Source organism: Lontra canadensis, unplaced genomic scaffold (assembly GCF_010015895.1).
Source record: "Lontra canadensis isolate GAN:19392208 unplaced genomic scaffold, GSC_riverotter_1.0 scaffold49, whole genome shotgun sequence".
Classification (NCBI taxonomy): domain Eukaryota; kingdom Metazoa; phylum Chordata; class Mammalia; order Carnivora; family Mustelidae; genus Lontra; species Lontra canadensis.
In genome coordinates this window covers 1,171,288-1,198,843 of record NW_022631043.1, presented here as the reverse complement: position 1 = coordinate 1,198,843, position 27,556 = coordinate 1,171,288, and the positions used below count along the sequence as shown (strand labels likewise).

Sequence of the window (27,556 nt, the reverse complement as noted above, 5' to 3'; positions counted from 1 at the left end):
AGCCATACAGACACAGGTCGCATGGGCTGTTTTAATTTGTCGGGGGTGGATTTTTAAGTCTAGGAAATAGCAAATGGGTAGGAACAACTTTATGCATTATTTTAGCTACTTCTGTGTGCTTCAATTTTTAAATGATCTAAAAGCCAGCAGTCCTGTGATTTGCATAAAGGAGAGAACACGGAGGACTGCTTACCTGTTACCATCACTCCAAGCCGTGGCCGCCCTGTGTTAGGTCCAACAACATCAAGTTCATGAAACAGGCGAACTACGGAGGGACATCTTTAGACCATCTCTAGTCCTGTTTGTATGCGCTGTTTTCTTAAATCACAGCTTTGCTGAGACGGAATTTGCACACCGTACGCAGGGACGGTGCACAGCTCTGTGGTTCTAGCGTACTCATGGTCGTGTGTAGTATCACCGGAGGGAACTTTAGGACATCTTCATGGCCCCAGAAAGAGACCCTGTACCACGTAGGAGCCACACAGGCCCCAAGCAACCACTGAGCCACTCTCTCTCTCTCTCTCTGGATTTGCCTGTTCTGGGTGTTTCTCATACGCGCCGCCTCCAGCACGTGTCCTTCTGAGAGGGGCGTCTTTCCTTAAGCTGCTTTCAGAGCCTGTCCTGGAGCAGGTGTCCCGTGTCACTCTGTCCTGGGGCTAAGCGCCGCTGTGCGGGTGGACCCCTCGGCTCACCGTCGTCTGTTGACCATGTGGGTTGTTTGTTGCAAATAATGCTGGGCACACGCGCGGGTGGATTCTGTTTGCGCATGCTGTCATGGCTCCTGGGCACACAGCTGGGGACGCTGGCTTTTAAAATGTTCTTCCAGATTCAGAAAAAACACATCTCAGTTAAGTGTTGATTTGCTTTGGTGCATGTCGCCCTTTGCCACGTCTGTCACCGTCTGTGGGATCGCTGATGCTGCCTGGTCCCAGAATCCCCCGTCCTGTATCGCAGACCCTCCCCCCACTGTCCTGGAACCCCCATCCCAGAACCCCCTTTTCTGGGAGCAGGCAGGATGCTCTGGTCACTGCAACCCCCACAGAAGGGCCTGGGAGGGGCTCTTGTCAACAGTCTTAGAAGCAGACATTGACGGCTTGTTATTTTTTTATTTTTTAAAATTTTATGTATTTGACAGAGATCACAAGCAGGCAGAGAGGCAGGCAGAGAGAGCGGGGGAAGCAGGCTCCCCACTAAGCAGAGAGCCTGACGTGGGGCTCGATCCCAGGACCCTGGGATCATGACCTGAGCCAAAGGCAGAGGCTTAACCCACTGAGCCACCCAGGTGTCTCAGCGGTTGTTATTTTTTTCATTAGGAACAAAATCAGACACTCAGTTCAGCTCTTTATCTCAGTTCTCTGCCAGAGCCTTCTGACTCCTTTACAGACGAGGCACACCGTCACCTTGGTGGCCACCAGCGCCTGCCGGCTTGCTCTAATTGTCCACCTGGCTCCATGCGGTCAAGGCGGGTGGTCTTGGCTCAGTGTCCCTGACCCCTCGTCACCCACAAGAACTGCTCTCGGGTGAGCAAAGCATGACAGGATAGAGGCAGGAAGCCCGGCTTCCATCAGCAGCCTGGGGTCTGCTCAGGATGGAAGGTCTAAAAGTTAAACTTATGAAGTGCTGCACCCAACTCGGCGGGGAGGCACTGGGGGAGGCTGGAGACATCTGTGGTTGGGGGGTGCGTGGCATCCGCTGGGGCGCCCAGGCTGCTGCTGGCTATTCCGCAGTGCCTGGGTCCATCCCCACAGCTGCCACAGCCATGGCTGGAGATGGCCACGGCGCCCAGGCTGAGAGACAGTTCTTGGGCTAGTTGTCTTGGTTCCGTCACTGGGAAACAGCTAAGGTCTTGTCTTTAGTGGATAATCAGCAATGGCCAAGTGCAGACAGAGGTCACACTGCCTCCCAGCTGGGATGTGAGTGGCGTCCCCGTCTTGCCCGTGGTCCGCACTCGGAGGGGGGCGGGGAGGGCCCCAGGACGGGGATGCCTTACTCTCTGGTCTGGGGCCAAGCGTCGGAAGCTCCTGGAGAGAGCAGAGAGTTTACCGGAGAACAGGATGCTAACAGAGCACTTGGGTTTCAGTGCCCATGGCGGTTCCAAAGACGACCTCAGAGACCCTGAAGCACAAGATAAATCCTTCGGCGGGAGAGACTTTGCCCCATGCCGTGGACGTCTTGTTGTACACCCCAGGTGAGCAGAGCCGCTTGCTTCTGGCTGCCCTTCTCAGCACTCCCAGGACCTTGGGTTTGTGTCCGAGGTCAGCCCTGACGTGAAGGGGGACAGGACGTGACGTAGGGTCCGTGGGGACCTGGGGTCTCCGCGGGCTCCCCCAGCTCTGGTTTTCCTGAGGTCGAGTCCATGAGTGGCTGCCCAGCTCACCTCAACAAGCAGAAACCCCCCACCGCATCAGGGAGGCGGCAGCTGGGGTCCCATGGGGACTGATATGGAGTTGGGGGGCACCCCACTGGGACTCTGCCCAGCAGTCCCTCATGCCGCACGGCGCTCTACAGTTTGGACAGCGCTCACACTCACACCCTTTCCTCCGAGGGCGCTTGATCTGGGCCTGCTGTCCCGACGGCTGCGCCCCAGATCTCGCCTCGAGCTGTGGGCATGCGGGCGCGTCCGAGCACACGAGCCCACGCGCACACGGCTGATCTTCATGGTGCGCGGCTGTGCAGCCTGACTCCCGCACACGGGCCTCCCGGCTCCCCGCAGGCTGCGGCAGCATGAAGGCTGGACAGGGACGGGCGCCGCTGCAGGCCTGAGCGGGGACGAGGACGCCTTCACGGAAGCCGTCCTTGTCGGGACTGCGGCAGGAGGGTTGCTCGCGGGCTTACAGAGTTGGGAAACGAAGGACCTCATTCTGGGCGGGAAAGAACCCGTGTCTGGGCGCTTGGCTTGGGCTCACGGAGGGCGCGGTGAGCGACCATGAGCACCGCGCCGTGCTCCCCTGTCCCTTCAGTTCTGCCTGCACAGCATCCCCCAGCTCGCCTGTTCCAGGGCGACAAATGGCCGCTCAGTGGCAAAGCTGTTTCCCAGCAGACGAGGACCCCACAAAGTGACAGACGGAACGTGGAGGAGGACAGAGCCCAGTCAGGACCTGCTGAGAAGGGGAGCCCGGTAAAGCTGTTAGTGGTGGCTTCGGACTCCAGCGCTGCCCGAGCGTTTCGGAGCCAGCTCTCCGGCGCCGCCGCCCGGCCTCAAAGCGTCCCAGTCCCTGGTGGGGCTGACTGTGTGGGGCTGCATCTCCCAAGGGGGCCCGGAGGCCATGGGATGAATACCTCAGAGAGAGCGACACACTTACGCTTCCTTCATCAGTGCCGGAGGGGGTGTGACCGAGCAGGGGTTTGAGGGAAAGGCAGTCGTCACCATAAATGACACTGGGACATCTTGCATCCCTTGGCCGCACCTCAGGTCACGTGGTCAGTTCCCAGCGGACGGGAAGGTACCTGGGGAGGCACTGACGAGTGTAAACGAGTGACGCAGGCAAGCTTATAGCAGCCAACACAGAGGGCCATGATCTTGACCTTGGGGTAGAGAAGGAAACCGTGCGGAAGTGCTAGCCAGGAAGACATTGGTGGATTTGACTGTGAAGATGATGGACTTTAAAAAGACACTTTCTGTGCACCTGTGGGCTCAGTCGGTGAAGCCTTTGCCTTCGGCTCAGGTCATGATCTCACGGTCATGGGATCGAGCCCCGCATCGGGCTCCCTGCTCCACGGAGTCTGCTTCTCCCTCTCCCTCTGCTGCTCCCCCTGCTTGTGCTCTCTCGCTCACTCGCTCTCTGATAAAATCTTAAAAAAAAAAAAAAAGGACAAAGGACCCTTTGAAGAGAGTGAACAGGGTCGTCCGGACGTGGATAGGATGTTGGTAACACAGCAGAGCCGACAACGGGCCCAAGTCGCAGAGAGGAGCCCCGGCCAGCTCCGAGGCAAGCGAGCAGAACGCCCGCCCCCAGAAGACGCCCTCCGCGGCGATGAAAGCTGTCGGCCGTTTGTGCCGTCAGGGGAGTGCAGGCCAATCACGGCCCCGAACCCAGAATCTTCACACCGTTCAAATGGCTGAGATGCAGTGTGTGGGGACTTGCAGCCAGGGGACGTGTGCGCAGCAGGCGCGGGGTGGGGGCGCGCACTGGGGCCGCACGACGGCTCCCGTCCCGGCTCGCCCGCCGCCCGCCCTCCGGCCTTCATCCCCGGCGCACACCTGCTCCCGGTCCCCACTCGGGCTGCTGGTCTTTGGTGACCGCCCACCCATCCTCCACACCCTGGCTCGGGGAAGCCACCCTGGCCGGGGGCCCTGCCCGCTGTCCGTGTTGTTCTCGGTCAGTCGGCGTGTCCCCCGTGGGCACCGGGCCTGGCATACGCAGGGCCCCAGGCGGCACCCGAGGAACGACGTCACCGGCTTCCCGTTAAAGACGTGTTTGGGTTGCTTCCTCCCTCAGGGCATCTGGACCCAGCAGAGAAAGTGGAGGACGCCCACCCCAAGCTGTGGTGTGCTCTGAGCGAGGGCAAAGTGACCGTGTTTGACGCCTCCTCCTGGACGGTCCACCAGCACTGCTTTAAAGCGGGCAATTCCAAGGTGGTGAGTGAGTGCCGTGCCCTCCCACGTGGCAGCTACCCGGGTCGGGCCGTGCGTTCCAGAAGGACGGACACGTCCACCGGTCAACAGTGGTGGGGTACACGTTGCCCGACAGCATCGGCCTGTTTGGTTGCACTAGCCGCACACCTGTTCTTGCCTGTTAATGTCCGTGCGTGAGCAGACGGTGGCTCAGCCGCCCCCCAGCCTGGAACCCGAGCATGGATGTCAGTGACGCGGATCCGGGGTCCTGTCTCGTATCCGCGTCCCCTATCCCAAGCAGACGTGTGCATGTTTTCACGTCTGTGGGGTTGGAAACCAGGTCTTATCTCGCGCTGCATAGTGGGGCGCCCGCAGGCACCAGGGCTTTTGCAATGGGCCATTGTGGGCACGTTTCACGTGCTCCCCTGTGTCTGCTTCCACACCACCCCCCAGCTCAGGGTACGTTCCCGCCGACTGCCTGGTGGGAGGCATCTGCTCGGGACGCTCTAAGCGAAGAAGCTGCTGTCCTGGGAGGTGCTGCTGGAAAGTCCTCCCCTCCTTCCTCCTCTAACATGAGAACAGTCCAGTGGGGTTAAGGACCCCAGCGTCCTCCCCTCCTTCCTCCTCTAACATGAGAACAGTCCAGTGGGGTTAGGGACCCCAGCGTCCAGCATCACTTAGTGTCAACTTTGGTGGCCACGTCCCATCACTTAAAATAATGTGGCCATCTGGGGCCCAGTCTGGGCTTTCCAAATGGCTGCGACCAACAGAAACACCATGAATTCAGGCGCATGTTGCTGGGGGCCGGGCGCATTCTTCTCCGCACCGGCAGCAGACCTCACGCTGGCAAGACTGTGAGGTTACTGAATTATTCCCCCGTAACCACACAGGGAGCCTCAGCCGATAAAGTAACAGGGTCTAGATAAGATACTTACTAAGGTCAGTAGTGCTCGAGCCCAAACAAACAGCAGTTGAGGAAATCCCGTGTATTCAAGTCTAGATTTTTGCTGTGGCATCTTAGTGATGTGCATTCCCGAGTGACCTGTTAACAAGAGAATAACTTAAAATCCTAGTTAACATAAAATCAAAAGGCCACATTACGGGGCCATCTCTGCTGCCCCCAGGCAGGCCAAGTAACAACATCCCCGCAGTGCAGCAAGTTCCCCCGCTTCCCGGAAAACACCCTCCTGCTCGCCTCCTGAGATACTCCGTCCCGTTTCACAAGAAAGAAACTCGGACGTTATCTCAAGAAGACACTGTCTCTTCTGAAACTTGACGTTCACAGCAGTTTATCTGAAGGATCTTTGGGCCACTAAAGAAAAACATTTACTAAAATTATACCAGTTCTCAGATACTTCAAGAGAAAGAGCTTCTTTTTTCTTTTAATACTTACTGTTTTTGGTATCAAACAAGTAAACTTTTTTCCTTTTAAAGATTTTATTTATTTGACAGAAAGAAGGAGCAGAAACACAAGCAGGGGGAGGGGCAGAGGGAGAAGCAGACACAGACCACCCCCCACCACGAAGCAGAGAGCCCGAAGTGGGTCTCGATCCCAGGATCCTGGGATCATGACCTGAGCTGAAGGCAGACACTTAACGACTGAGCCTCCTAGGCACCCCTAGAAAGGGCTTTTTCAAATGATTAATATCTGAAATTAGTAAGCTAGCATCCTTTTCTAATTTATGGGAATATTTATTGGTAAAATTAAAACTACCAATTTTTAGGAGTGGCTGGGTGACTCAGCGGGCTCCTCTCCCTAGCTCATGCTCTCGCTCTCACAAATTAAATAAAACTGGGATTCTGGGTGGCTTAGTGGGTTTAGTGTCTGCCTTCGGCTCAGGTCATGCTCCCGGGGTCCTGGGATCGAACCCCACATCCGGCTCCCTGCTCCGCGGGAGGTCTGCTTCTCCTCCCTCTGTTGCTCTTTCTCCCTCTGTCAAATAAATAAAATCTTGGGGAAAAAAACTACATAACAAGTTTACACACTGGTCCGTGGACAAAACATGACCAGCGTGCACAGGAACGGCTCCCGTGTGACCCGGAGCAGAGGTGCGGGGTGGGGGGGCAGCGAGGCAGAGGCTGGGCCCTCGCAGCCGACGGCGGTCTCTCCCCGCCCTGTGTCAGAACTGCATGGTGATGGCGGAGCAGAACCAGGTGTGGGTCGGCTCCGAGGACTCGGTCATCTACATCATCAACGTCCACAGCATGTCCTGCAACAAGCAGCTCACCGACCACCGCTCCAGCGTCACAGACTTGGCCGTGCAGAGTGGGACGCCCAGGTACCACCGGGCTCTGCGGGGGGAAGGGGCCCCGGGGCTCCTGGGTGGGTGGCGAGCCCCGAGCCGGAGGGGCTCACAGTCATGGTGGGCGACTGCCTGCGGAGGCCGGGCCGGCCACGTAGAGCGAAGCAAGCAGGTCCGTCATGAGCCAAGTTGGGTGACGTTCTCACTCGTTGCTGGCCCTGAGCACGGGGGAGCGGGTCGCTCCTGCGGGCCACATGCAGGGTGAGCGCGGCTGGCACGTGGCCCTGCTCGCCCGCTCCTGGTGTCTGGGCGTCTGCCCGAAGCCCGCGGCTGCACACACGTCACACGGTTCTGTCTGCCCGCGTCACAGTTTCCCCTGTAAGGACGCCAGCCACGCTGGGCTCGGGCCCCACCGTCAGCTTTGACTCGAATGCCTCCCTGAGGGCCCTGTGTCCAAGGACGGCCGCACTCTGACGTCCTGGGGGTTAGGACTCCTGCCTGTCTTTTTGGGGATACAGTGCTGTCAGGTGTATTTGCTTCCTCCGCTGTCCCGCCATATTCAGCACGTCTGCTCAGAGGCTGGCACCCGTCGTTCTGTCTTTGCTGTGGGTCCTGTGCTTAGAACCGGGCCTGGCACACAGCAGGTGCCCAGGGGGAGTGGAGAACGCGGAGGGGTCCCATTTCCCTCTAGGAAGGAGGCGGAGGCTCCGGGAGCACGGTCACGGGGCACAGGCACCCCCAGCTCAGCTGCTCTCCTCCATGCCTTGTCCCCTGAGTTTTAGGGGCACCGCCTGTCCTCAGTGGGGCCCGGCTCAGAACACAAGGAACTGAGCTGAAGATTAATCACTCTTGGGAGGTGAAGGGGCCGCGCCTCGCACCGGCTGGTGCCCTGCGTCAGGGGCTAGACTTGACTCCGTGGTCGTGTCACGGTTCTGCAGAGCAGGCAGCAGACGCTGTGGGGCGACGAGAGGCACCCTCAGGAGACCACCCGCGCCTGCCGCGTGGGTCCCATCCTAACTACTTGTTCTGTCCAGCGGGCAGCGTTTGCTGGGACGGGACGGGGACCCTGGGCTCTGGGCGTGTTGCCGCCGAACTTACGTTGTGTTCACACCCCCAGCAAGGTGTACTCGAGCAGCGCGGACGGGACCGTCCTGGCGTGGAATGCAAGCACCCTGCGGGTGACTGACAGGTTCCAGCTGCCCGGGGGCAGGCTCTCGTCCATCAGCCTGCATGACGGCTGCCTCTGGTGCTGTAAGTCCTCGGGCCCCTGCCGTCCCCGGGTGCCGGAGCCCCGCTCCGGGAAGAGGAGACGGAACGCGAGCTCGCGGCCGACGTCCTTTGCTGTGCACCTTCCCACCTTCCAGCTCGGCCTGCTCTGTGCTCGCTGGCTCCCTGCTCCCCTCCCGTGCTGGCGGCTTCTCAGGCCTCCTCCACGGCCACCAGGACGCCAGCGTCCTTCCACCTGCTGCCTCTCCCTCCTGCTCGCCTCTGCTCTCGCTGAGCCCTGCTTGGGGCGTGAATACAGCTCGTGCCTCGGGAATCATCACTGCTCCTTCCAGGAGCCCCCTGTGGCCCCGTCACTCTGTGTGTGGCCCACGTCCCCCCTGCCAGGCGCGTCTCCACCCAGACCCCGGGAGTGTCTGTGGAGATCGGCCGGGCACCCTGCCGGGCTGTGACGGGGACAAGCAGGGGCTGGGGCTGGAGGCACGGGTCCTGCATCTCTGAGCCTCCCAGATCCTCTGCACTCCCAAGCCTTCCCTGGCTGTGCCACATGCCAGGGCCCTGGTCACGAGCGCAGCTTTCTGGACTCGAAGCCTGTTTTACATGAGGTAAAAGGCTTGACCTCGTTTTGTTGGTTGTGGACTGAAGCACAACCACAGAACCACCCAGGGGCCCAGGCGTCTCCATCACCGCGGGAGGCTCCCCTGCACCGCGTCCCGGGCAGCGCCCGCCCACAGGGCACCCGTTGTGGATTCTGCCGCCGTGTCACCTGTCCTGGGCCTTCCCTGCATGGACGCCATGGCCGCGCGGTTCGCGAGTCTCGTGTGCTCAGGCCACCTGCGATGTCTGGCTCCAGCTCCTCTTGGGGAGGTCGATGTGGTTGTGCAATTACCCGCGACGGCACCCGCGAGTGACCCCGTGTTCACCCCTTAGAGATGCCGTCAGACTCTCCTTCAAAGCTGCTGCCCCGCGTGGCGCTCCCGCCAGCCGCGTAGGAGGGTTCTGGGTCGCTGGCATCTTCACCAAACCCGCTGGCTTTTACCGTCGACGCCCTCGTGGCTGTGTGTGGCGGCAGCCCCCCCGGTGGCCGCAGTGCCTTCCCAGCCATGTGCCGGTGCGCGTGTGCCCTGTGCGTGTGCCCTGCGTGTGCGCGTGTGCTGTGCAGAAATGTCCGCGTGCCGGTCTGCTCACTCCGAGCGCCGTGCCGACAGCTCACGCGGGAGGCCGCCGTCCCCTGCACCCCCTCCCTTTCCCACCTTCCCCCTTTGCTTTTGTTACTCCGTCTAAAGGTAGGAAAGGAGAATTTTTTATATTTAATTTACTTTAGTGTCATCTTAGCTCTCCATTTTTTGGTTTCACTTTCTTGTGGTTGCTCGAAGGATTGCAATTAGCAGCCTGAATGCGGAACATAGGGAGCTCACGGCCGCATCGGCAATTCCATTGACCTCTTCCTGCCCCTTTGGCGACTGTTGTTAAAAGCAGTATCTTTTTTTGTGATAAACCTCCAAAAAAATTTTTTTAAAGATTGTATTCATTTGTTTGACAGAGAGAGATCACAAGCAGGCAGAGAGAGGCAGGCAGAGAGAGAGGAGGAAGCAGGCTCCCCGCTGAGCAGAGAGCCCGATGCGGGGCTCGATCCCAGGACCCTGAGATCATGACCTGAGCCGAAGGCAGAGGCTTTAACCCACTGAGCCACCCAGGTGCCCCCTTCCGAAAATATTTTTAAAGTTTTTGCATAAGTACTGATTTTTGCCCGAACATTTAACCGCTTCTGGAGAAGTCCGTTCGTGGTTTCCTTCGGGCATCGCTTCCCTTAGCATTAAACATCTCCCTTAGAATTTCTTATGACCTGAGTCTGCTGTAAGTGAATTCCAGGCTGACGGACTGGATCCCCCCACGGTTTAGAAATCTCTTTCTGTTGTCATGTAGGTTGTGTGTTCCTGACGAGAAGTCATTCCTGTTGTTCGGCTGAGCACATCGTGTCTGGGTTCTGAGGCTGCGTCAGGCTGTAGCGTGCTCAGGGGTGAAGGTCTTCTCATCTGTCTCACTTGTGGTTTACTTTCATGAGCGGGGGAGACTTTTAACTGTTCCCTTCTAGTATTTCTTTTGTCCATCCTTTCTCCGTGTCTTTTGGGATTTTCGTTGTGTGTGTATGTATGTGTGTCTGTGAACGTATACACACATACGTATTCTAGAATCAGAGCGTGATGTAAACATATACAATAATGTTCTAACATAGTAGGCTACTTGATCATGTCGCCCAGGCCTCCGCACAGCTGTAATTCTTTCCTTCCTTTCCTGTGTTTAGCTTGGTTAAGACCTTAACTTTTCATCATCAGTGTCCTGTCTGCTGCTGGACCTGTCCAGCAAATTTTCATTTCAGCCCCCAAAATTTCCATTTCTCTTCTAAAGTCTTTATTTCCACCCGTCCTCTATCTTCCTGTGAGTTTTTAAATTTATTTGTAATTGTGGGTCGAGGTTGTTCTCTGCCAGATCCTGAGTCATCTGTGGGTCTGCTTCTGTGTGCTGTTTCTTCTGCTGCATTCGTGTCCTCGTGTGTCACGTGTGCAGGAGTTCTTGTCATATCCTGGCTGTTGTGGACATGTCTAGGAGAGCAGATTACAGCCTTCTTTCGAGATCATTAGGCTTTGTTCCGAAAGGTCACTGAATCACTTACTGGCCAGTCCTAATCCTGCAGAGGCTTGGTGTTCCGCTTTTCTGGGTTAAACACATTTCACTTTTGAGCTTAGTCCTGGAGCACGTGACACACGTTCTCGTGTGTGGTCTTCACTTCCGTAAGCGTGGCTCTTTTGGGGTCGCAAGGGGATGCCTGCGGTATGTATGCAGCCCTCCTAGCTGGATGAGCTCCAACTCTGAGCTGTTCTGCTTCTGCCTTCTCTGTTTATACACAGTTTAGGAGTCGGCCAAGGATTTGAGAATTATACGTACATTTTTGGGCTCCCTCATTTTGGGGGTATTCCTTCTCTTCCCAGCCACATTGGCAGCCCCGAACCAGACCCTTGAGCAAGGTGGACCGTGACATAGCGCGAGAACGCTTCTTCCTCGGGGTCCTGTGGAGAACCGGGAAGCACCGGCAAGGAGAGCCTGGGTCTGGGTACTTGGTAGGAGTTTACTTCTCTCTTCAAGGACGTAGGTCTCAGGCTTGATCTCCAGAGTGCATGCACGTGTGTGCGCGTGTGCACGTGTGTGCTCGGAGGCAGGCCTGACAGGGAGGGCCGGCCAGGTGGTGCGCCCCGCTCCTCCCCAGGCGTTTGGTGAGGTGAGCCTGAGGGGCTGTGGCCATCCTCTCTAGCCCAGCAAGGCCACCTCGGACGTCCGCATCCTCCCCGAGGGCTGCGTGGCCGGCTGCCCTTGCTCGGGCTCTGCGTCTGAGGGCGAAGCAGACCTGTTCCCACCCGCCGTGGTTCAGGCTGCGGCCTCTCTGGAGTCCGTGTCTTCATTTGCAAAGTGAACTAGAGTATGGCCCTTCGCGCGGCGGAGCTCGTCAGCGGCCATGGGATGCGAGGGGCCAGGGACGGGAGCCCTCCTCTGTCGCTGTCCTGCTGAGCCCCTCTTGAGCCTCGTCCTGTCCTGGGCCCCTTCTTATCAGGACCCCTTTTGGGGCTCTGTGTCCAGTGCACTGACGGGGGCCCTGGGGGCCAGAAGTGCCTTCCATGGGGCGGGCCCGGGGTTCCTGGCCAGCTGCGGTATCACAGGGGCCTCACCGGTTGGTCCAAGTGGCTAACAGTGCAGCTGGCCGACAGGCCATCTGCAGGACCAGGTTTTGCTTGGGGGAGACCACCCTGACCCAAGCGTCGAAGCAGGAAGGAGAGGGTGAGGGCAGCTCTCGCTTTCCATGACTGAGAACCCCGCTGAGCTTCCAAGTCTTTGGGGCAACCACGGCCAGGGGTGCCCGAGGGGACCTGCGGCCGCCTGCGGGCTCCCCCTCCCTGTGCATCCACCTGGGGCAGCCCCCGAGGCGGCGCCTGCCTGCCCCCGTGTCCGGGTGCTGGTGCGGCAGCCTCAGTGCAGGGGCCAGGGCGCCGTCCCAGCAGGGCAAGTCTCGGGCTGCCCAGCCGCCTGAGGCTGTCGAGCTGCAGCGGCTTTCGGGTCACAGACATTGTCTGAGTCACAGATGGAGACGCACTTGGCGACCTGTGGCGTTGTCACTTTGAATTCTCATCTGCGACGGGAGAAGGACTGGCTGGGGCTCGGTGGGGGAAGGCTTCCCAGTGGTAACGTGATCCCACAGGGTCTGCGGGGCCTCGGAAGGCGCGGCGGGCGGCGGGCTCCCCGTCAGTCACAGCGGGGAGACGGCCCCCGGGGCTGCTGGGCGCACTCGGCCGATGCCGGCTCCTGCCAGCTGCCCAGGTGACATTTCGAGTGGCTTCATCCCTGTGCCCGGGTGCGCCCCCCGGGCCTCACGCTCGCCCTTCCTTCTGCAGGCACCGGGAGCAGTATCGTGGCCATGACGTCCAGTGGACTCCTTTGTCAGGAACTGAAGATCAGCGAGAACTTCAAGGACATCAGCACGTCCTTCCTCAGCTTCCAGCTCCTCCCGGAGGTATCTGTCCGGGCTGCAGCGTCTGTCTGGGCGGGCTCCCCGGGGCGGAGGGCCACCGGCAGCCACACCGTGACCTGTCTTTCAGCAGGAGCAGCTCTGGGCGGCCTGTGCTGGCCTCGACAGCGTCTACACTTGGAGCCTAAAGGACCTGACCCAGCGCCCTCAGGCGGTCCGCCTCCAGGACTGCTCCGAGGTCAGCTGCATGATCAGGGTGAAGAAGCAGGTAAGGCGGGGAGCCACGCACCCCCCCCCCCCGGGTCCCAGCTCTCGCCCTGGCCGCGTCCCCTCGCGGCCTGTCCAGGAAGGACTCGGATTCGGGGGTGTACTGGGTAAAGCACACCTCCAGGGGTCTCCCTTCCCGGGACAGTCTGCGTGTGGCCGACGCCCCCTCCGTTTCTCCCTGGCAGATCTGGGTAGGTGGCACAGGCCTGGCCCAGGGCAAGTCCAAAGGGAAAATCTACGTGATTGACGCTGAGAGGAAGACGGTGGAAAAGGAGCTGGTGGCCCACGTGGACACGGTGAAGACCCTGTGCTCGGCGGAGGACAGATACGTGCTGAGCGGGTCGGGCAGTGGGGAGGGGAAGATCGCCATCTGGAAAGTCGAGTAAACGTGGGTGGACGTGCTGAGCAGCGCTGTGTCCCGCCCCTGCCGGCGCCCCCCCCCAGGAAGGTGGGGGAGGGGAGCCAGTCCGGCCCCCCGTGGGGGAGGGCGGTGTGCCGCGCTCCTGATTCCAGCAGCCAGCTTGGGGTGCTTCTCCGGCAGGCAGCTGGATCAACTTGCTCATAGGCTCTGCCGTGAGGTTACCCTGTGTGTTGTCTAGAAAGTTCCAGAACTCACGACTAGGGGCCGGCACCAGAGCGGGAGGAAAGTGATTCAGCCCCATCACGCATGACCTCAAGTCCCTGGTGTGGCTTCCTCTGCTTCGTTCGTTCAAGTGTACAGTGAGCATCAGCGAGGGGACCGACAGCCTTGGGCTGACCGCTTATTTCCAGCACGTGCGTGAGAGGAGGCGCTTTTTAAATGACAACTTTGTGGCTAAAGAGACTGGTGGCTGCCCTTGCTGGGCCCGCTCAGAGCAGGTGACCCAGGACAGCACCGGGCTCAGGGTGTGTGGCCAGGCTGGGCTGAGGCCAGGTCTGTGTTTCTTTAACTAATGTCCAGTCTTTATAATGAAGAGACCTAGAGAGACTGTGCTACCAAAGGTCACCGGTGAGGAGTTCCACCTAAAAGAGCATCCATGATCGAATTTTCTAGTGACGTTGCTGCCACTCAGTCCCATATATTTCAACCATCTGCATCTTGTCTATTGCCGTAGATGGTCCGTTATTTATCTGAAATGATCTTATTAGCTATAAATAAGTATTTGCAAAAAAAGACCTCTTACACATTTTTACTATAATATTGAGATGTCCCTCCCTCAGTGTCCAGGAGGGAGCATCCCCCTGACAGCACCAAATGAGGGTCTGTCCCTGTCCCCCGATGGACCCACCATGAGCTCAGCCTCAGATGGGGCCGCTGGACCCTCTGCCCTGGGCTTGTCGGACTCAGAGGCCTCGCTGACTCTGAAAGGTCAGAGGGTATCTGCCAGCCTCCGGGATGGGGCTGAGCTCAGAGTGTCCGGAGCCTCCAGACGAAAGCTTAGACCAGGCCTTGCTCTGCAGAACTTACGTGGTTTGCGTGGTCCACATCACAGACCCAGATTTTGGGGTGTTCTGGGAATGTGGTGCAGAGAACAGCCAGGTGGGCTCACGCCCCCGTGACTGTGCTTACGAAGAAGGGGTGTTCCTGACTTCTGGAAGGGAGACTCTGCCATAGCAAAGGACACAAGGTTGAATTCTGCTTTTGTGAACATGTGAAAAATTACAGTCAAATCCGGTCAGAAACACTCATAAATTATTGATTGTCAGTCCACACGTAACCAGCTATTTTTACCTGTCGATAATAAATTCCTTCGTTTATTAAACGCTGATGTCCGAGACCCTCACTTTCCCCACATTCGCTGGTGGGCGACAGCTCCTAAAGTAAGCCGGGGCCGTTTGGGGTTTGCCCTGGATTCACACGAAGCGCACTTCCAGTTACTTTAATGCCGACTTTTCGTTCCCTTTACTCTTGGTGATAATTTCCAAGATCTTACATGACAGTGACAGAGGGGCCGGTGGGGGCTGTTAAGGTGAAAGATCACTTTCTGCCTTCAGCGTCTCCTCTGTGCTCGGGGGACGGTCCATGTTGAACGCCTTGTCACGGGAAGCCCCACGGGAGCTGCCATCCGTGAGACGATGCCTTCCCCGCCTTGGCTCCAGAAACTGGAATTAAGTTGGTACCAAAAAAAAAAGTGTTTATCTTGAATGGGAAGCCAGGCTACTAGGATTTCAGTGCTCCAGCCGTATCTTGAACAAGAGAAGAGAAAGCTGGCTTTGGGGTGCAGCCCTGGGCTACGGCGCCAGTGGCAGGCTTGCCCCACTCCCGCTGACACTGCACAGATGGTCCCTCAGCCTGGTCGTCAGGAGCCACTCTGAAGATGCGAACGCGTTGGCCACTCTCAGTGACAACCTTGGAATCGGATGTGAGTGTAACATCTGAATTAAAAGCGTATGACTGACTTCCGTCCGTTTCTAGAAGGTTCCTTAGGAAGATGAGGTGCTTTCCCTGCAGGGCTGGGGAGGGCTTGGCCAGAGAGCCGGGCAGAGGTGCCCTGCTGTGTCTGCTGCCTAGAAACGTCTGGAAGCCCTGGGGTCCCCAGGGGCTCAGGCTCAGACACTCGGGAGCTTGTTTCTCACTTGCGCTACTAACTGCGGGGCTGCAGTGTGGCCTTGAGCCTGCAGGACTCCAGAGCTCTGGGTTTCTTTGCCTCGGAAAAGAGGGGCTGGGTGCCCTAGTCCTGGAATTCCTGGGCTGGCATGGCGACTAATAAGGGCACTCCCCCGCTGGGCCCAGGACCAGCCCAGAGAACACTCTAGCCAGGCTGCTTTACTGGGCACCTGTGAAAATGCTCAGAACGAGCTTGTAAGCACGTGATAGCAGCTGTAGTGGCCCGGAAAGGCCAGTCCATGTCCTGACCACATGTCCTGTGGGTGTGGCCCTGTCGATCTCTAGATGAGGTCATCCTGGGTTAGGGCGGGCCCTAAAGGCAGTGACAGGTGTCATTAGAAGAACAGAAGACGCAGACCAACACACTCGTCATCTACAAGACACACACTTCAAATACACCGAGGCTGGGGCTGGGGTGGGGTGGGGGGCGGGGAGAGCGGGGAGAGCCGGAGCAAGCACACCAGGCAGACGGCACCGTCGCGGCACCGCGGTTCCCGTCAAGACAGAGCCTCCTGCTGAAGTGTGCGCATGTGAGAAAGGCAGTTCAGGTCCTTGAGACGGTTACTAGTTCCTGAGAGGTGATAATCCTGTGTGTAACAGGCAGGACGTGAACATGGTAGAACGAATCCACACTAGGAGTCGGGAGATTTTCACACCCTCCTCTCGGTAAGTGGGAGAACCAGTAAACAAAAACTCAGTGACGACACAAAGTTTGTCACCGTCTGCCAGTGCGACCTGACATTACAGAACGCTACACCCCACACCGCAGAATCCCCCTTCTTTTCTAGCAAACAGAGTGTTCCTCAAGCTAGATCAAATGCTGGACCATGAAGTGCAAAGATTTAAGTCTTACGGGACGTGTTCTCAGACCAGCCCAAACTTAAATTAGGAATCAACAGCAGCAATTCCCTCAAAATCCCCAAATTAAAATCATGTTGGAAATTAAACATTACTTCCAAATAACCTAAAGGTTGGGGCGCTGGGTGACTCAGTGGGTTAAGCCTCTGCCTTCGGCTCAGGTCATGGTCTCAGGGTCCTGGGATCAAGCCCCACGTCAGGCTCTCTGCTCAGCAGGGAGCCTGCTTCCCCCTCACTCTCTGCCTGCCTCTCTGCCTATTTGTGATCTCTGTCTCTCAAATAAATAAAATCTTTAAAAAAAAATAAAATAACCTAATGGTCAAATAAAGATATCACACAGGAAATCAAAATAATACAAAATTCATGGGATGCAGTTAAGGCAGTGCTTAGAGAAAAGTTATTGCTTTAAGTGCCTCTATCAAAAGAAAGGTTTAAAATTAAACTTCCATCATGAAAATATAGACAAAAAATAAAAGCATATTTAATCCCAAATATGCAAAGGAGGGAAATAACAAAGATAAGACCAAAATCAATGAAATGGAAAGCAATGAACAAAGCCAAAAGTTGGTTCTGTAAAGTAATTGGTAAACTCTCATAACACCAACAAGAGAAAAGGAGCAGACACACATAACCACTACCATGAACAAGAGATGGGCTGACATCTTCTAGACATCAAAACAGTAAGGGAACCGCTTTATGGCAATAAATTTGGTGAAATGTACAAATTATACAAGAAGAAATAGACAATCTTAATACTTCTACATCTATTAAGGAAATTGACTTTAGTCAAAAACCTTCCCAGGAAACCCCGGGCCCTGTGGGTGTCACAGTGAATTCTAGTGCACTCTTAAGCACGGAGTCCTAGAATCCCACACAAGTCCGTCTGAACGACAGGGATCACCTCCTGACCCATTCTGGAGACCAGCCCCATGTTGTACTAAAATCCGACAGATCATCTTAGAGGAAAATAAAAGTACACATCGGTTCCCTTCACAACACAGATGCAAAATGCCTGAACGAACTCTTAGCCAGTTGAATTCAGCAACATTTTGAACGGATAACAGAGCATGACCGAGTGGGGCTGGGCCCAGGATTGCAAAGTTGATTTAACAATCGGCCATCTGTAAATGCACGTATTAGCGGAATAAAGGAGAAAAGCCAAAGTCGTCTCAACAGATGCAGGAAAATACTGATGGAATAAAATAATCGTCCATAACAAACATTCCAGCAAACAGAGGGGAACCTCCTCAGATGGCCCACCTGACGGCCGTGGTCCGGCTGCTCCCCTCCAAGGCCGGGAACAGGCACGAGCGCTTTCATCCCCCCATTCAACACCACACCGCAGGTCCTGGCCTTCGCACGAAGGCAAAGATGAATGATTAAAAGGTTGGACTAGAAGAACAAACTGTCTTTGTCCACATACTGATTACAGAAATCCTAAAGAATCTCTTTTTTAGGGGCGCCTATGTGGTTCAGTGGGTTAAAGCCTCTGCCTTCAACTCAGGTCATGATCTCAGGGTTCTGGGATCGAGCCCCGCGTCGGGCTCTCTGCTCAGCGGGAGCCTGCTTTCCTTCCTCTCTCTCTGCCTGCTTGTGATCTCTCTCTGTCAAATAAATAAAATCTTTTAAAAAATGTAAAAATATGACTTATGATCACATTCAAAACACATAGGAATAAATTTAATGAAGCCGATGTGCTAGACTGGTATACTAAGAACACAGAATAGTTCTGAGATTTTAAAAAGCCTAAATAAAAAAGTATACTATGTTTATGGATGAGAAGATTAAATACTGTAAAGACGTTAGTTCTCTACAAGTCAACCCAGTACATTCGAGGTAATTCCAATCCGAACCCCAACACAATTTAAACATACGTACGTTGACAATTTGACACGCTCAGGTGTACACGCACACATGGAAACCCCAAGTTGAATAGTCAAGATAACCTTGGAAAAGATTGGAGCTAGAGAACTCACACCATGTGATTTAAAGCTCCCCCCCCGCCAAGCAGCAGTGATTAAGACGGTAAGAGCGTGGGCATAAATAGATCGATGGCATGGAACAGGATGTAGACACAGTCAGCTGACCGTCAACAGAAATCGCCAGACAGGCCAGTAGCAAGTCTTTTCAACCAACAGGGCTGCGACAACTGGGTAAATGTATGGAAACAGGAGGAAGCTCAACCCTAATCTCACTCCCAAAAAAATCCTTCCGGGTGGTTCATCTAGACGTAAAGCTAAAACTTACAAAACAGACACAGAACATCTTCGCACCCTTGGTACAGATGAAGGCATCTTAGAGAAAACACAATAAAAGCTAACTAGAAAAAAAGTGATAAATTGGACATCATTGAAATACATCATTAAGAAGTTAAAAAAAAAAAAACCAGGCTGGAAGGAAATATTGACATGCTAGATCTGACAAAGACTTATACCCGTGACATATAAAGAGCGTTTACAAATCAATACAAACAACCCAATTAAGCAATGGGCAAAGGATACTTGACCAACGGAGATAAGCAGATGCCAATTTGAAAAGATGCTTAAACTCATTAGTCATTTAGGAGAGACATTAAGCCACAGTGAAGCTCTACCCGACAGTCATCAGAGTAGCTCACATTAGAGTCCCAAGAACGAACGCAGATGAGGGTACGAAGCAAAAGGAACTACCATGTGTGACGGCGATCGCCCACTGCCGCATGCAAACAGCACAGCCACTGGGGAGAACTGTTTGCCAATTGTTTTTCTTTTTTCTTTTCCTTTTTTTTTTTTTTTTTAAGGTTTTATTTACTTGAGAGAGCAAGTGAGCACACAGCCGGGGCAGAGGGGTTCGGGGAGAGGCACAGGGAGAGGGAGCAGCCGACTCCCCACTGAGCCGGGGACCTGACGCAGGGCTCGATCCCAGAACCCCGAGACCATGACCTCAACCAAAGGCAGACAATTCACTGACTGAGCCACCCAGGCACCCGTTTGCCAGTTTCTACATGGCACAAACCTACCATACAACTCCACAATTCCACACCTCGGGGTTTTATTCTTTCTTTCTTTCTTTTGGTTTTTTTTAAAGATTTACTTATTTTAGAGCAAGAGAGAGAATCCCAAGCAGACTCCCTACTGAACAGGGATCCAAACACGGGGCTTGAACTCACGACCCTGAGATCGTGACCTGAGCTGAAATCAAGGGTCAGACGCTTTACCGACTGGGCCCCCTAGGCACCCCCCCACCTCGTGTTTTACCTGAGAGGAATGAACACCCGTGTCTACAGAGACACTCCCACGAGTGTGTCCACAGCATCTCTGCTTCTAACAGCGCCACACTGGAGACACGCGTCAGCCCGAGAGTGGAGGCGGCCTGTCCTCTCGTCAGTGCGGAGAGACTGGCCCGTGTGGCACTCAGCAGTGTGCACACTCCCAGAGGCAGCGTGCCGCGTGAAAGCAGCCAGGCGGGAAGGCTGCACACCCCTGCTTCCACTCGCCTTTCCTCCGAACGGGCAGAGCTACCCGTGGCGCCCGCGCTCATCCCAGCGGACGCGCGATGGCTAACCGGCGCGCACGCGGGACACAGTGTAAGTGCAGGGCAGAAGAGAGAACCTTCTGGAGGGAAAACTCCAGTCTGCTATGCAGACTGTGTGTTTGCGACTCAGGAGTGGGCACGGGTCAAAACTCACGCTCGCACGCTGTGCCTGCCGCCGTGTGTCCGCTCACCTCCACTAAAAACCAGAACACAAAAATCACTGTGGATCCTACAGCTGCTGAAAAAGATCAGAAGGGACTAGTTTGAACCTGATGCTAATAAATTTGACGGCTTGGCTGGAGTGGAAGCATTATTTGAGAAGCACGCAGCAAAGCTCATTCCAATCATACAGCCCCAAGAGCCTCATTTCTGACGAAGACCGTTAACCCCAGTTCCAGAGCTCCACATGAAGACAATTTCTTAAAGAATTCACCGATGGGGGCGCCTGGGTGGCTCAGTCTGTTGAGCGTCTGACCCTTGGTTTCGGCTCAGGTCATGATCTCAGGGTCGTGGGATCGAGCCCCGAGTTGGGTTCCGGGCAGGGCGCGGAGCCCGCTTGGGATTCTCTCTCTCTCTCTGCTTGGTGCCCGCCTCAATGTTTTCTCTCTAAAATAAGTAAATCTCTTTAAAAGCTCACTGACAAACCCTTCAAACATACAAGGAAAACATGTAAATTCTCTGCCAGTTTTTTTTATAAAAATGAGTGAGCTCTTCCCTATCTCATTTTATGATAGTAATGATTACCTTCCTACCAAAACCAGACATTACAAAGGAAAACAGAAACAAAAACAGGACCATTTCCCTTCATAAACATAAACATCTTTAACAACATTCTAGAAATTCAAATCCAGCAGTAAGTAAAGAGGATAATACGTGTAACGGGGTAGAATCCATCCCAGGAAGGTAAGACGGGTGCGGCACGCGAGACCACGATGTCCTTCACCACCACATTAACAAACTCAAACACGGGCTCATCTCGACAGATCCAGGAAGAGCACGAGACGGGATCAGAACCACAAAGCAGGAACAGGAAGGGCTTCGGGCGGCCCCAGAGCAGCTCCAACGCCCCCAGCAGACACCGCACTTCCCGGGCAGAGACTCAGTCTTGCCCTCTGAACTCCAGAACAAGGTGCACACCTCTCTCTCTCCGAGACTAGGAGAAAATATTGATCAGGACTTGGGCCCTTAGAAACCGAGTAATGAGAAAAACCCACTAAAAACAGGACAAAATGTCGAGTTCAACACTGCACCGAGGAAGATGGCGAACACAGGAGATGCTGAGCGCCCACGTGTCCCTGGAGCCCCACTGGGGTAGCGCTGCACAGCGGAGCACTGGCCGACACTGGGTCAGCCGGCCTGGCCGGGACGCAGGCCAGCAGGTGCAGCCACAGAGCCCTCGCTTGTTACTGTGGTAACACAGAGACGTGGGTCCACCACCAACCCCTGGGAACGTACAGTAGCTTTTTATTTTTTAAGTTTTTATTTATTCACTTGAGAGAGAGTGAGCATGAGAGGGGGGAGGTCAGAGGGAGAAGTAGAACCCCTGCCGAGCAGGGAGCCCAGGGCGGACTCGAACCCAGGACTCCAGGACCATGACCTCAGCTGCAGGCAGTCGCTCAAGCCACTGAGCCACCCGGAAGCCCTACGGTAGCTTTTAATAGTTAAAACCACACAGCACTCGACTCAGCAGACCCACTCCAGCAGTTACGGTGAGATCGGAAAGTCTGCGTCTGCAGGAACCGAGAAGTGGCAAAACCCCCGAGCCCACCAGCTGCTCTGCGGACGGGTGGACGCTCGTCATCGGGTCCTAAGCAGCAACAAAGCGGGAACAAACGCGCGATACCTGAAATCACACAGGCCGCGCACTGCAGCGCACGCGGGAGGAGCGCGTCACACTGCAGGGTTCTCCGGTGACACAACGCAGACCCGGGATGGTCAGTTCGAAGTGGCGGGAGGAGGGGAGCACTTTTCCATGTGACACGACATCTGGCTGTGAGCATGTGTGATAGAAGTTTCTGGGTTTTCCTTTCTCTCGGGAAACACCCCAAGGCGTGAACTGCTGGGCTGTCCGCGTGAGCCGTGAGACTGGGACGGCAGCGATGAGTTCCTACTGTATGCATTTGTCGGAACGCTGTGCGCTTAAAACTAGTCAGTCTTATTGCATGTAAATCAGACCTCAATAAAGCTAATTTTTAAAGCAAAAAGAAAATAATAAATCACAATCAAACTTCAATTATATACGTTACCAATGCAGTTTTCCAATTGGCGAGTTGATGCCCGATCTCTGCTCACTTCGTACTGTGTGGGCCCGGCCAGGGGCAGCACCGTCCTGTGCCTGTTCAAGGAGCTGTGGCAGTGAGGGCTTCAGTCCGGGACCCGGCCACCTTCCGCCAGGGAGCTGTGGGACAAGTTAGTTGCCCCCCACCCCACCCCCGCCCCCTCGGTGCCTTCCCAACCTTTTGCAGAAGAACCCCTGAGCCTTTCAGATTGGGCTTCCTCCCTCAGGCTGACGGCTCCCACCCGCCCAGGATTCCTTCTCTTGTCTTGAGTGTACGTGTGTTTTCTATCATTTCTAACAGCCTGGAATAGATGTGTGCCCGCCTTCTGCTCTCTGGCGTCCTCATCTAAAGATGATCACAGTCTGCTCCTTTCCATTTCGTTGGAAGTGACCTAATAGCGTTAAAGAGCCACGTTAGTGGAAGCAAAGACTGATGATTACAACCAGAGTGGTGTCCAGACAGAGTCAAAACCAGAGGGGAGCTCTCTCACGGACAACTTCACTGCTTCACAAATAAAGTGTTCTCGTCTATGTATGTCCCATTTGAGGTGTCCCACTCTTCCCAGGAAAATCCTCAAGTGCATCACCAAGAAAAAGTAAATTAATGCTACACTTTTAGGAAGATAGAGATCTACACAGTAGATAGATATAAACTTCACTAACAAAAGCCAGAAAACCCCCAAAACAAAAACCCTCTGTTCAACTTTTTTTTAAAGAATTTATTTGACAGAGAAAGACACAGTGAGAGAGGGAACACAAGCAGGGGGAGAGGGAGAGAGAGAAGCAGGCTTCCTGCTGAGCAGGGAGCCTGATGTGGGGCTCAATCATGACTTGAGCTGAAGGCAGGCTTAACTGACTGGGCCACCAAGGTGCCACAACCCCCGCCCCCCGGACCCCGTTGATCTTATTAAAAGATGTAGACCTAAATGTGCAAATAAGATGATCAAGGTTTTACTCAACAGAACATGTAGATCGCAAACCCATGTGTGGTTCCATTTTTGTAAGAAAAAAACACATCAGCATGTGCGGAGTCTGGCGGACTGCCCCTCCAACCCCCAGTTTTCTGTCCCACCCCCAGCCAGGTGGGTGGCACCTGCACTAGGGGAGGCTGGCGGAGGCTGGGCAGACGGCAGGGGGCGCTGTGGCTCCAGGCGGCAGGAAGGCTTGCGGTTGCAGGCGAGGGTGCTCCAGGGAACTCCAGCCTCTGGCCACCACCCCCTCCTTCCCTGGCCCCTCCTTCCCTCCCGGGGCCCCACCCAGCCTCTGCTGCACCCTGTCCTGGGTTCAACTATCACTGGCCGAGTGGCCTTGGGCAAGCCCCCACCCTCACTTCCTCTGGGCCACGTTGGGGGGGGGGGGCAACACCTTCCCCTGCCCAGGACCCCACCCAGGCCGAGGCCCAGGCATCCTGAATCTCAGGCTTCAGCTACTTACCTGTGTGGCTGGAGGTACAGGCCCAGCTTCTGAGCAGCTCCTTCTTCAAGGGAGGGGCTGACAGACCTGCGACCACACCTGTCCTGGGGCCCCAGCCAGCATGCTGGGCGGCAGTCACCCCCAGCCCACCCCCAGCTGGCTGGGTCTGAGCTCCCACTTGGGCGCCCCCAGGCGGGGAGGCAGGCAGAGCTGTGACCTCCTCCCCTCTGGCTTGGGATCTGTCCTGGTGGCCCCCCCCCAGGCTGAAGATGGGGGTTCCAATACGGGCCCCCAGGTTCGGGAACTGGTGGGGAAGGGGTTCTGGGGAGACTTCCTGAGCCCATACTTTGTTCACACAGCAGTGGGCCTGGGGGCTCTCTGCCCTCCCCCACCAGACCCACCTGGGCTCAGGACAGGGGGAGGGGGGGGGCTGGGTCCCCAGCCCAGCCCCAGGAAGGCACAGGGAGGGGCTTCGGGGAAGTGACTCAGACACACCCACGTGGTCACCTGGTAGGGAAAGGTTTATTAAGATTTAACCACAAAGTTACAGCAAAACAGACCCAGGGAGGCCCTGGGGGGAGACTGAGCGTTGCAGACAGAACTGTGTGCATGACAGAACCGGGCGGACATGCAAGCTCGGTGCACCCAGACACACCGTCAGGCCCCTTCTTAGCACCCAATATAAAAACTTAATATCCGCTATTATTCTTCTTTATAAGCGCTTTTCCTCATAAGACACTGTGTGTCTAACACACACTTACATTGTTGCTGAAATCAGCAAGTTGTTACACTACCCAACTTAATAAGTTGATAAGAAAATTCTGTGGCAAGATCGCAATGGAACTAAATAGGGTTGTTCGGAGATGCATGGGGACTTCGTCCCGTAACAAGAGGCATTTCCAACAAACGGTCCTTCTGCCACCAAGAGACCGTCTTGGTCCACAGCATCAGAGACGCCCCTGCCCACAGCCCCGGGGAGAGCGACGGGACTCAGCAGCCCGAGGTCCGGGAGGAACCGCCGGCTCCGGAGCACGGGCTGGCCAAGAGGCCCTCTCAAGACTGGGGGGCTTGGGCAGGGACGGTGGTGGCTGGCTTCCCGTGAGGGGGTAGGAAGCAGCTGAGGCTGGGCTCCCAGATGTGATGCACGTTCAGGGCCGGGGTGCATCGACCCCACTTCCCAGCAGGTGCTGGGCCGAGTCCACCGCCAGCCGCATGCCCACTCGGGGAGCTTGGGGAGCAGGCCAGCGGCCCCCCCAGGCCCGGAAACAGGAAGATGGATGCCTGCGGATGCAACATGGGGAAGACTGGCCTGTCCCCGGCATGAGCCACCCGCGAGGCCCGGCCACCCGCACCCCACCCTCCCCAGGGTGACAGGAGCCGGACAGCTGGTGAAAAGGAAAGTTCGGCTACGCCTGTTTGGGAGGCGGTGTCTGGTGGGAGCTGGTGTGCTACGAACTTGGGCAGTGACAGGTGTCACCACCTCCAGCTGCGGCAGCCACCGGCAGCCACAGGACAGAAGCTTGCCGTCAGACGTGCTATGGAAGCGTCACGAGGCTGGGCCACCCTGGGGGGCTCACAGGCTCAGCTCAGCTTCCTAACCACGTCCTGCTTCCTGCAGCCCCACAGACAGGTGGGCTGAGAACCCCGTCCCCACACACTGGCACCTGCAAGAACACACCTGAGCACCTCTGAGGGGGGCCTGGCGCTCACAGGGGACTCCAGGGCGGGGACAGACGCTGCGGACCCTTAGCCACCTGAAGGTCACAACGGCGTCACACAGGACAAGGATACAGGTGCAGGGGCGGAGCCCCCCTGCCCCCACACAGGTTCCAGCACAGACCAGGCTTTGGCTGCACAGGTTTGGGTCATCTGAGACATTCACTTCGTTGACTTTTACAGGGAACAAAAGGGCAAGTCAGCCACGTTACCCTGTTTTGGTAATAAGCCCATTTCCATGACACAGCAACCAACTGAACAGAACCCCTCCAGGCTACACTCCCAGCCCACGGACCTGTGCCCATGAGCCCCAGGGCCACCTGTCCCGCGCACCGACACCTGCAGGCCTGCTGCAGAACCCTCAGGCACAGGCTGAAGATGGCCCATTCCGGGACACTCTCCTGCTGGGTCCCCACCAGGTCCGCCCCGGCTACTGCATTAGAAATCACCCCCCCCAGCCCCAGAGCGCAACCGCGTGCAAACCGCCAGGTCCTCCTCGCGGCTCTTAAGACACTCGAGGCTCTCGAGTCAGTGCGACCCTGAAATCATCTCCCCGCATGGGTGGGCTGAGCGTCCCTCTGTGCTCCCACCCGGAGCGAGGGCCCAGGAAGGCAGCTACGGAGAGGGACTGCGATCCAGACCACGAGGCACCTCCCTCTCCCCACAGGTCTGCGCCCCGACCAGACCCAGGAGTAAGGAAGACCCGTCAGAACATCCACATTCAACCAGAATCTGCTGAGGCAGCCCCGCCCCGGGCCGGCTGGTCCTGGGAGGGGCGCGCCTTCCGCTTCCAACGGAGTGTCCTCTGGGGCCCGTGTTATTTCAGAGCATGGTGAGGGGACGGCCGGGACGTCCAGGGTTAACACGCTTTGTGGATGGCGGCCCCACCGTAAGCCCCCTAGTGCCTGAACACCAAGACCTGGCCAGGCCCCAAGCGCCTGGCCCACGCAGCCATGGGGCTCCCACGTCTGGGAGCACCAGCCTCCCCGCCCCGGAGTGGTCCTCCTGACCCAAGACATGTGCTTGCTTCACTGCACACCTGGATTCGGGACTTTTCCAGCCCCCACCCCCGACCCTGGATCAGCTGCTCTCCTGCCACTGGCTTTCTTGGCTGTCGGGAGCAGGCCGGCTACTCAGACCCTGCGATCAGGAGGACCCATGGCGGGAGGAGCCGGGGCTGGGAAGCCACCAGGGGGATGGGCTGAGCTGGAGATAGGGACCTGTCCTGGGGGCCCGCCCAGCTGGAGCAGGAGACTGGGGCTTCGCACCAGGCCGGACAGACTCTCCCTGTCCCCGCCCCGCGTCCACGAGGCCAGCCTCCCGCATGAACACGCGCAGAACCCTCGCTTCCCGGCGCCGGCTCTGGGAGGTCGGCTCTCGGAGATGAGCTCAGAGGTGGAAGGGGACCGACGCGGACCCAAAACGCCACCTGCACCGCGTGCCACCAGCAGCTGCGAGACGCGACGTGACCAGAGGCCGGGCAAGCACACCAAATAGCCAGTCCTTGGAATACACAGAAAATTCAAGTAATTTATTTAAAAACTGCTTAGTCTCCTCTTGAAATATATATATACGTATATATATCTGCTCTAGAATGATATTGCGGCATGATTGTTCATGCATCTGAAAGTTCTTCATTAAAAAAAAAAAACTTGAGGCAGCGAAGTATGACCATCGTCTGTGTCCAGGTGCCATCAGGAAGCTCAGACCGGTCGTTCCAAGTGAGAAAAACAGGCACTGCTCAGCCGTGAGAATGGTCTGGAAAGCACTCCCCAGCAGCTGCGGCGTCTATCAACCGCGTGCCTTCCCCCAAGTCTGCGTTTGGCTGAGATGCTCAGAGCCGAGACCCCACCAGGTCCTGCGGGGGAGGGGACCGTCCTCAGGTCCCAGACACTCACATCACTTCGCCATTGCCCCGACTCCGGCGTCGGGTGGGCCCAGCAGGCCCGAGAGGTCAGAAGAGGTCAGAAGAGGCCGGGGCCGCGTCCCACGCACCCGAGGTAGGCCTGGCGGCAGGTCCCAGGGGCCGAGGCCGCGCCTGGAGCTCTGCCCTCATGATTTCCCAAAAATGGTTTAAACACGAGTCAAAGTGCAATGAAAGAGTCCATCTCCTCTCTGGGGAACTCCGGACAACGATGAGGGGGTCGGGGGTCCAGGCGCAGACATGGGCGTGCACCTGCCGGGGGCCTGTCTGCTCCCTGGGATGCTGCTGGCCGCAGGTGCCTGTCCCAGCCCGCCGTCCCCGCAGGCCACCCCCAGTTGACCCTGTCCCACCCCCCAGGTGCCCTGGGGCCCTCCCGGCAGCACAGGTTCAGGATAGGGATACGTGGAGGGGGGGCGGCTGCCACTTCCCGCTGCCCAGAGGCGGGCCTGCCCCTCGGCGCCA

At 56.6% G+C, this 27,556-nt stretch overlaps 1 protein-coding gene across 3 annotated transcripts in view; it reads left to right on the top strand.

Moving 5' to 3' along the window:
• DENND3 (DENN domain containing 3) overlaps window positions 1-13,450 on the top strand; it is a 48,595-nt gene extending 35,145 nt beyond the window's left edge. Inside the window, exons 17-24 of one of the 3 annotated variants that reach the window (XM_032873465.1) lie at window positions 2,081-2,188; window positions 4,440-4,579; window positions 6,680-6,834; window positions 7,916-8,049; window positions 12,465-12,583; window positions 12,669-12,806; window positions 12,991-13,193; window positions 13,347-13,450. In XM_032873465.1, the coding sequence (XP_032729356.1) occupies window positions 2,081-2,188; window positions 4,440-4,579; window positions 6,680-6,834; window positions 7,916-8,049; window positions 12,465-12,583; window positions 12,669-12,806; window positions 12,991-13,191 (995 nt within the window). In that variant the 3' untranslated portion in view covers window positions 13,192-13,193; window positions 13,347-13,450. Of the gene's footprint in view, window positions 1-2,080; window positions 2,189-4,439; window positions 4,580-6,679; window positions 6,835-7,915; window positions 8,050-12,464; window positions 12,584-12,668; window positions 12,807-12,990; window positions 13,262-13,346 lie in introns of those variants that run through there. The other 2 variants (XM_032873466.1, XM_032873464.1) reach the window with 2 other exon arrangements.
• The last annotated feature ends 14,106 nt before the right edge of the window (window positions 13,451-27,556 follow it).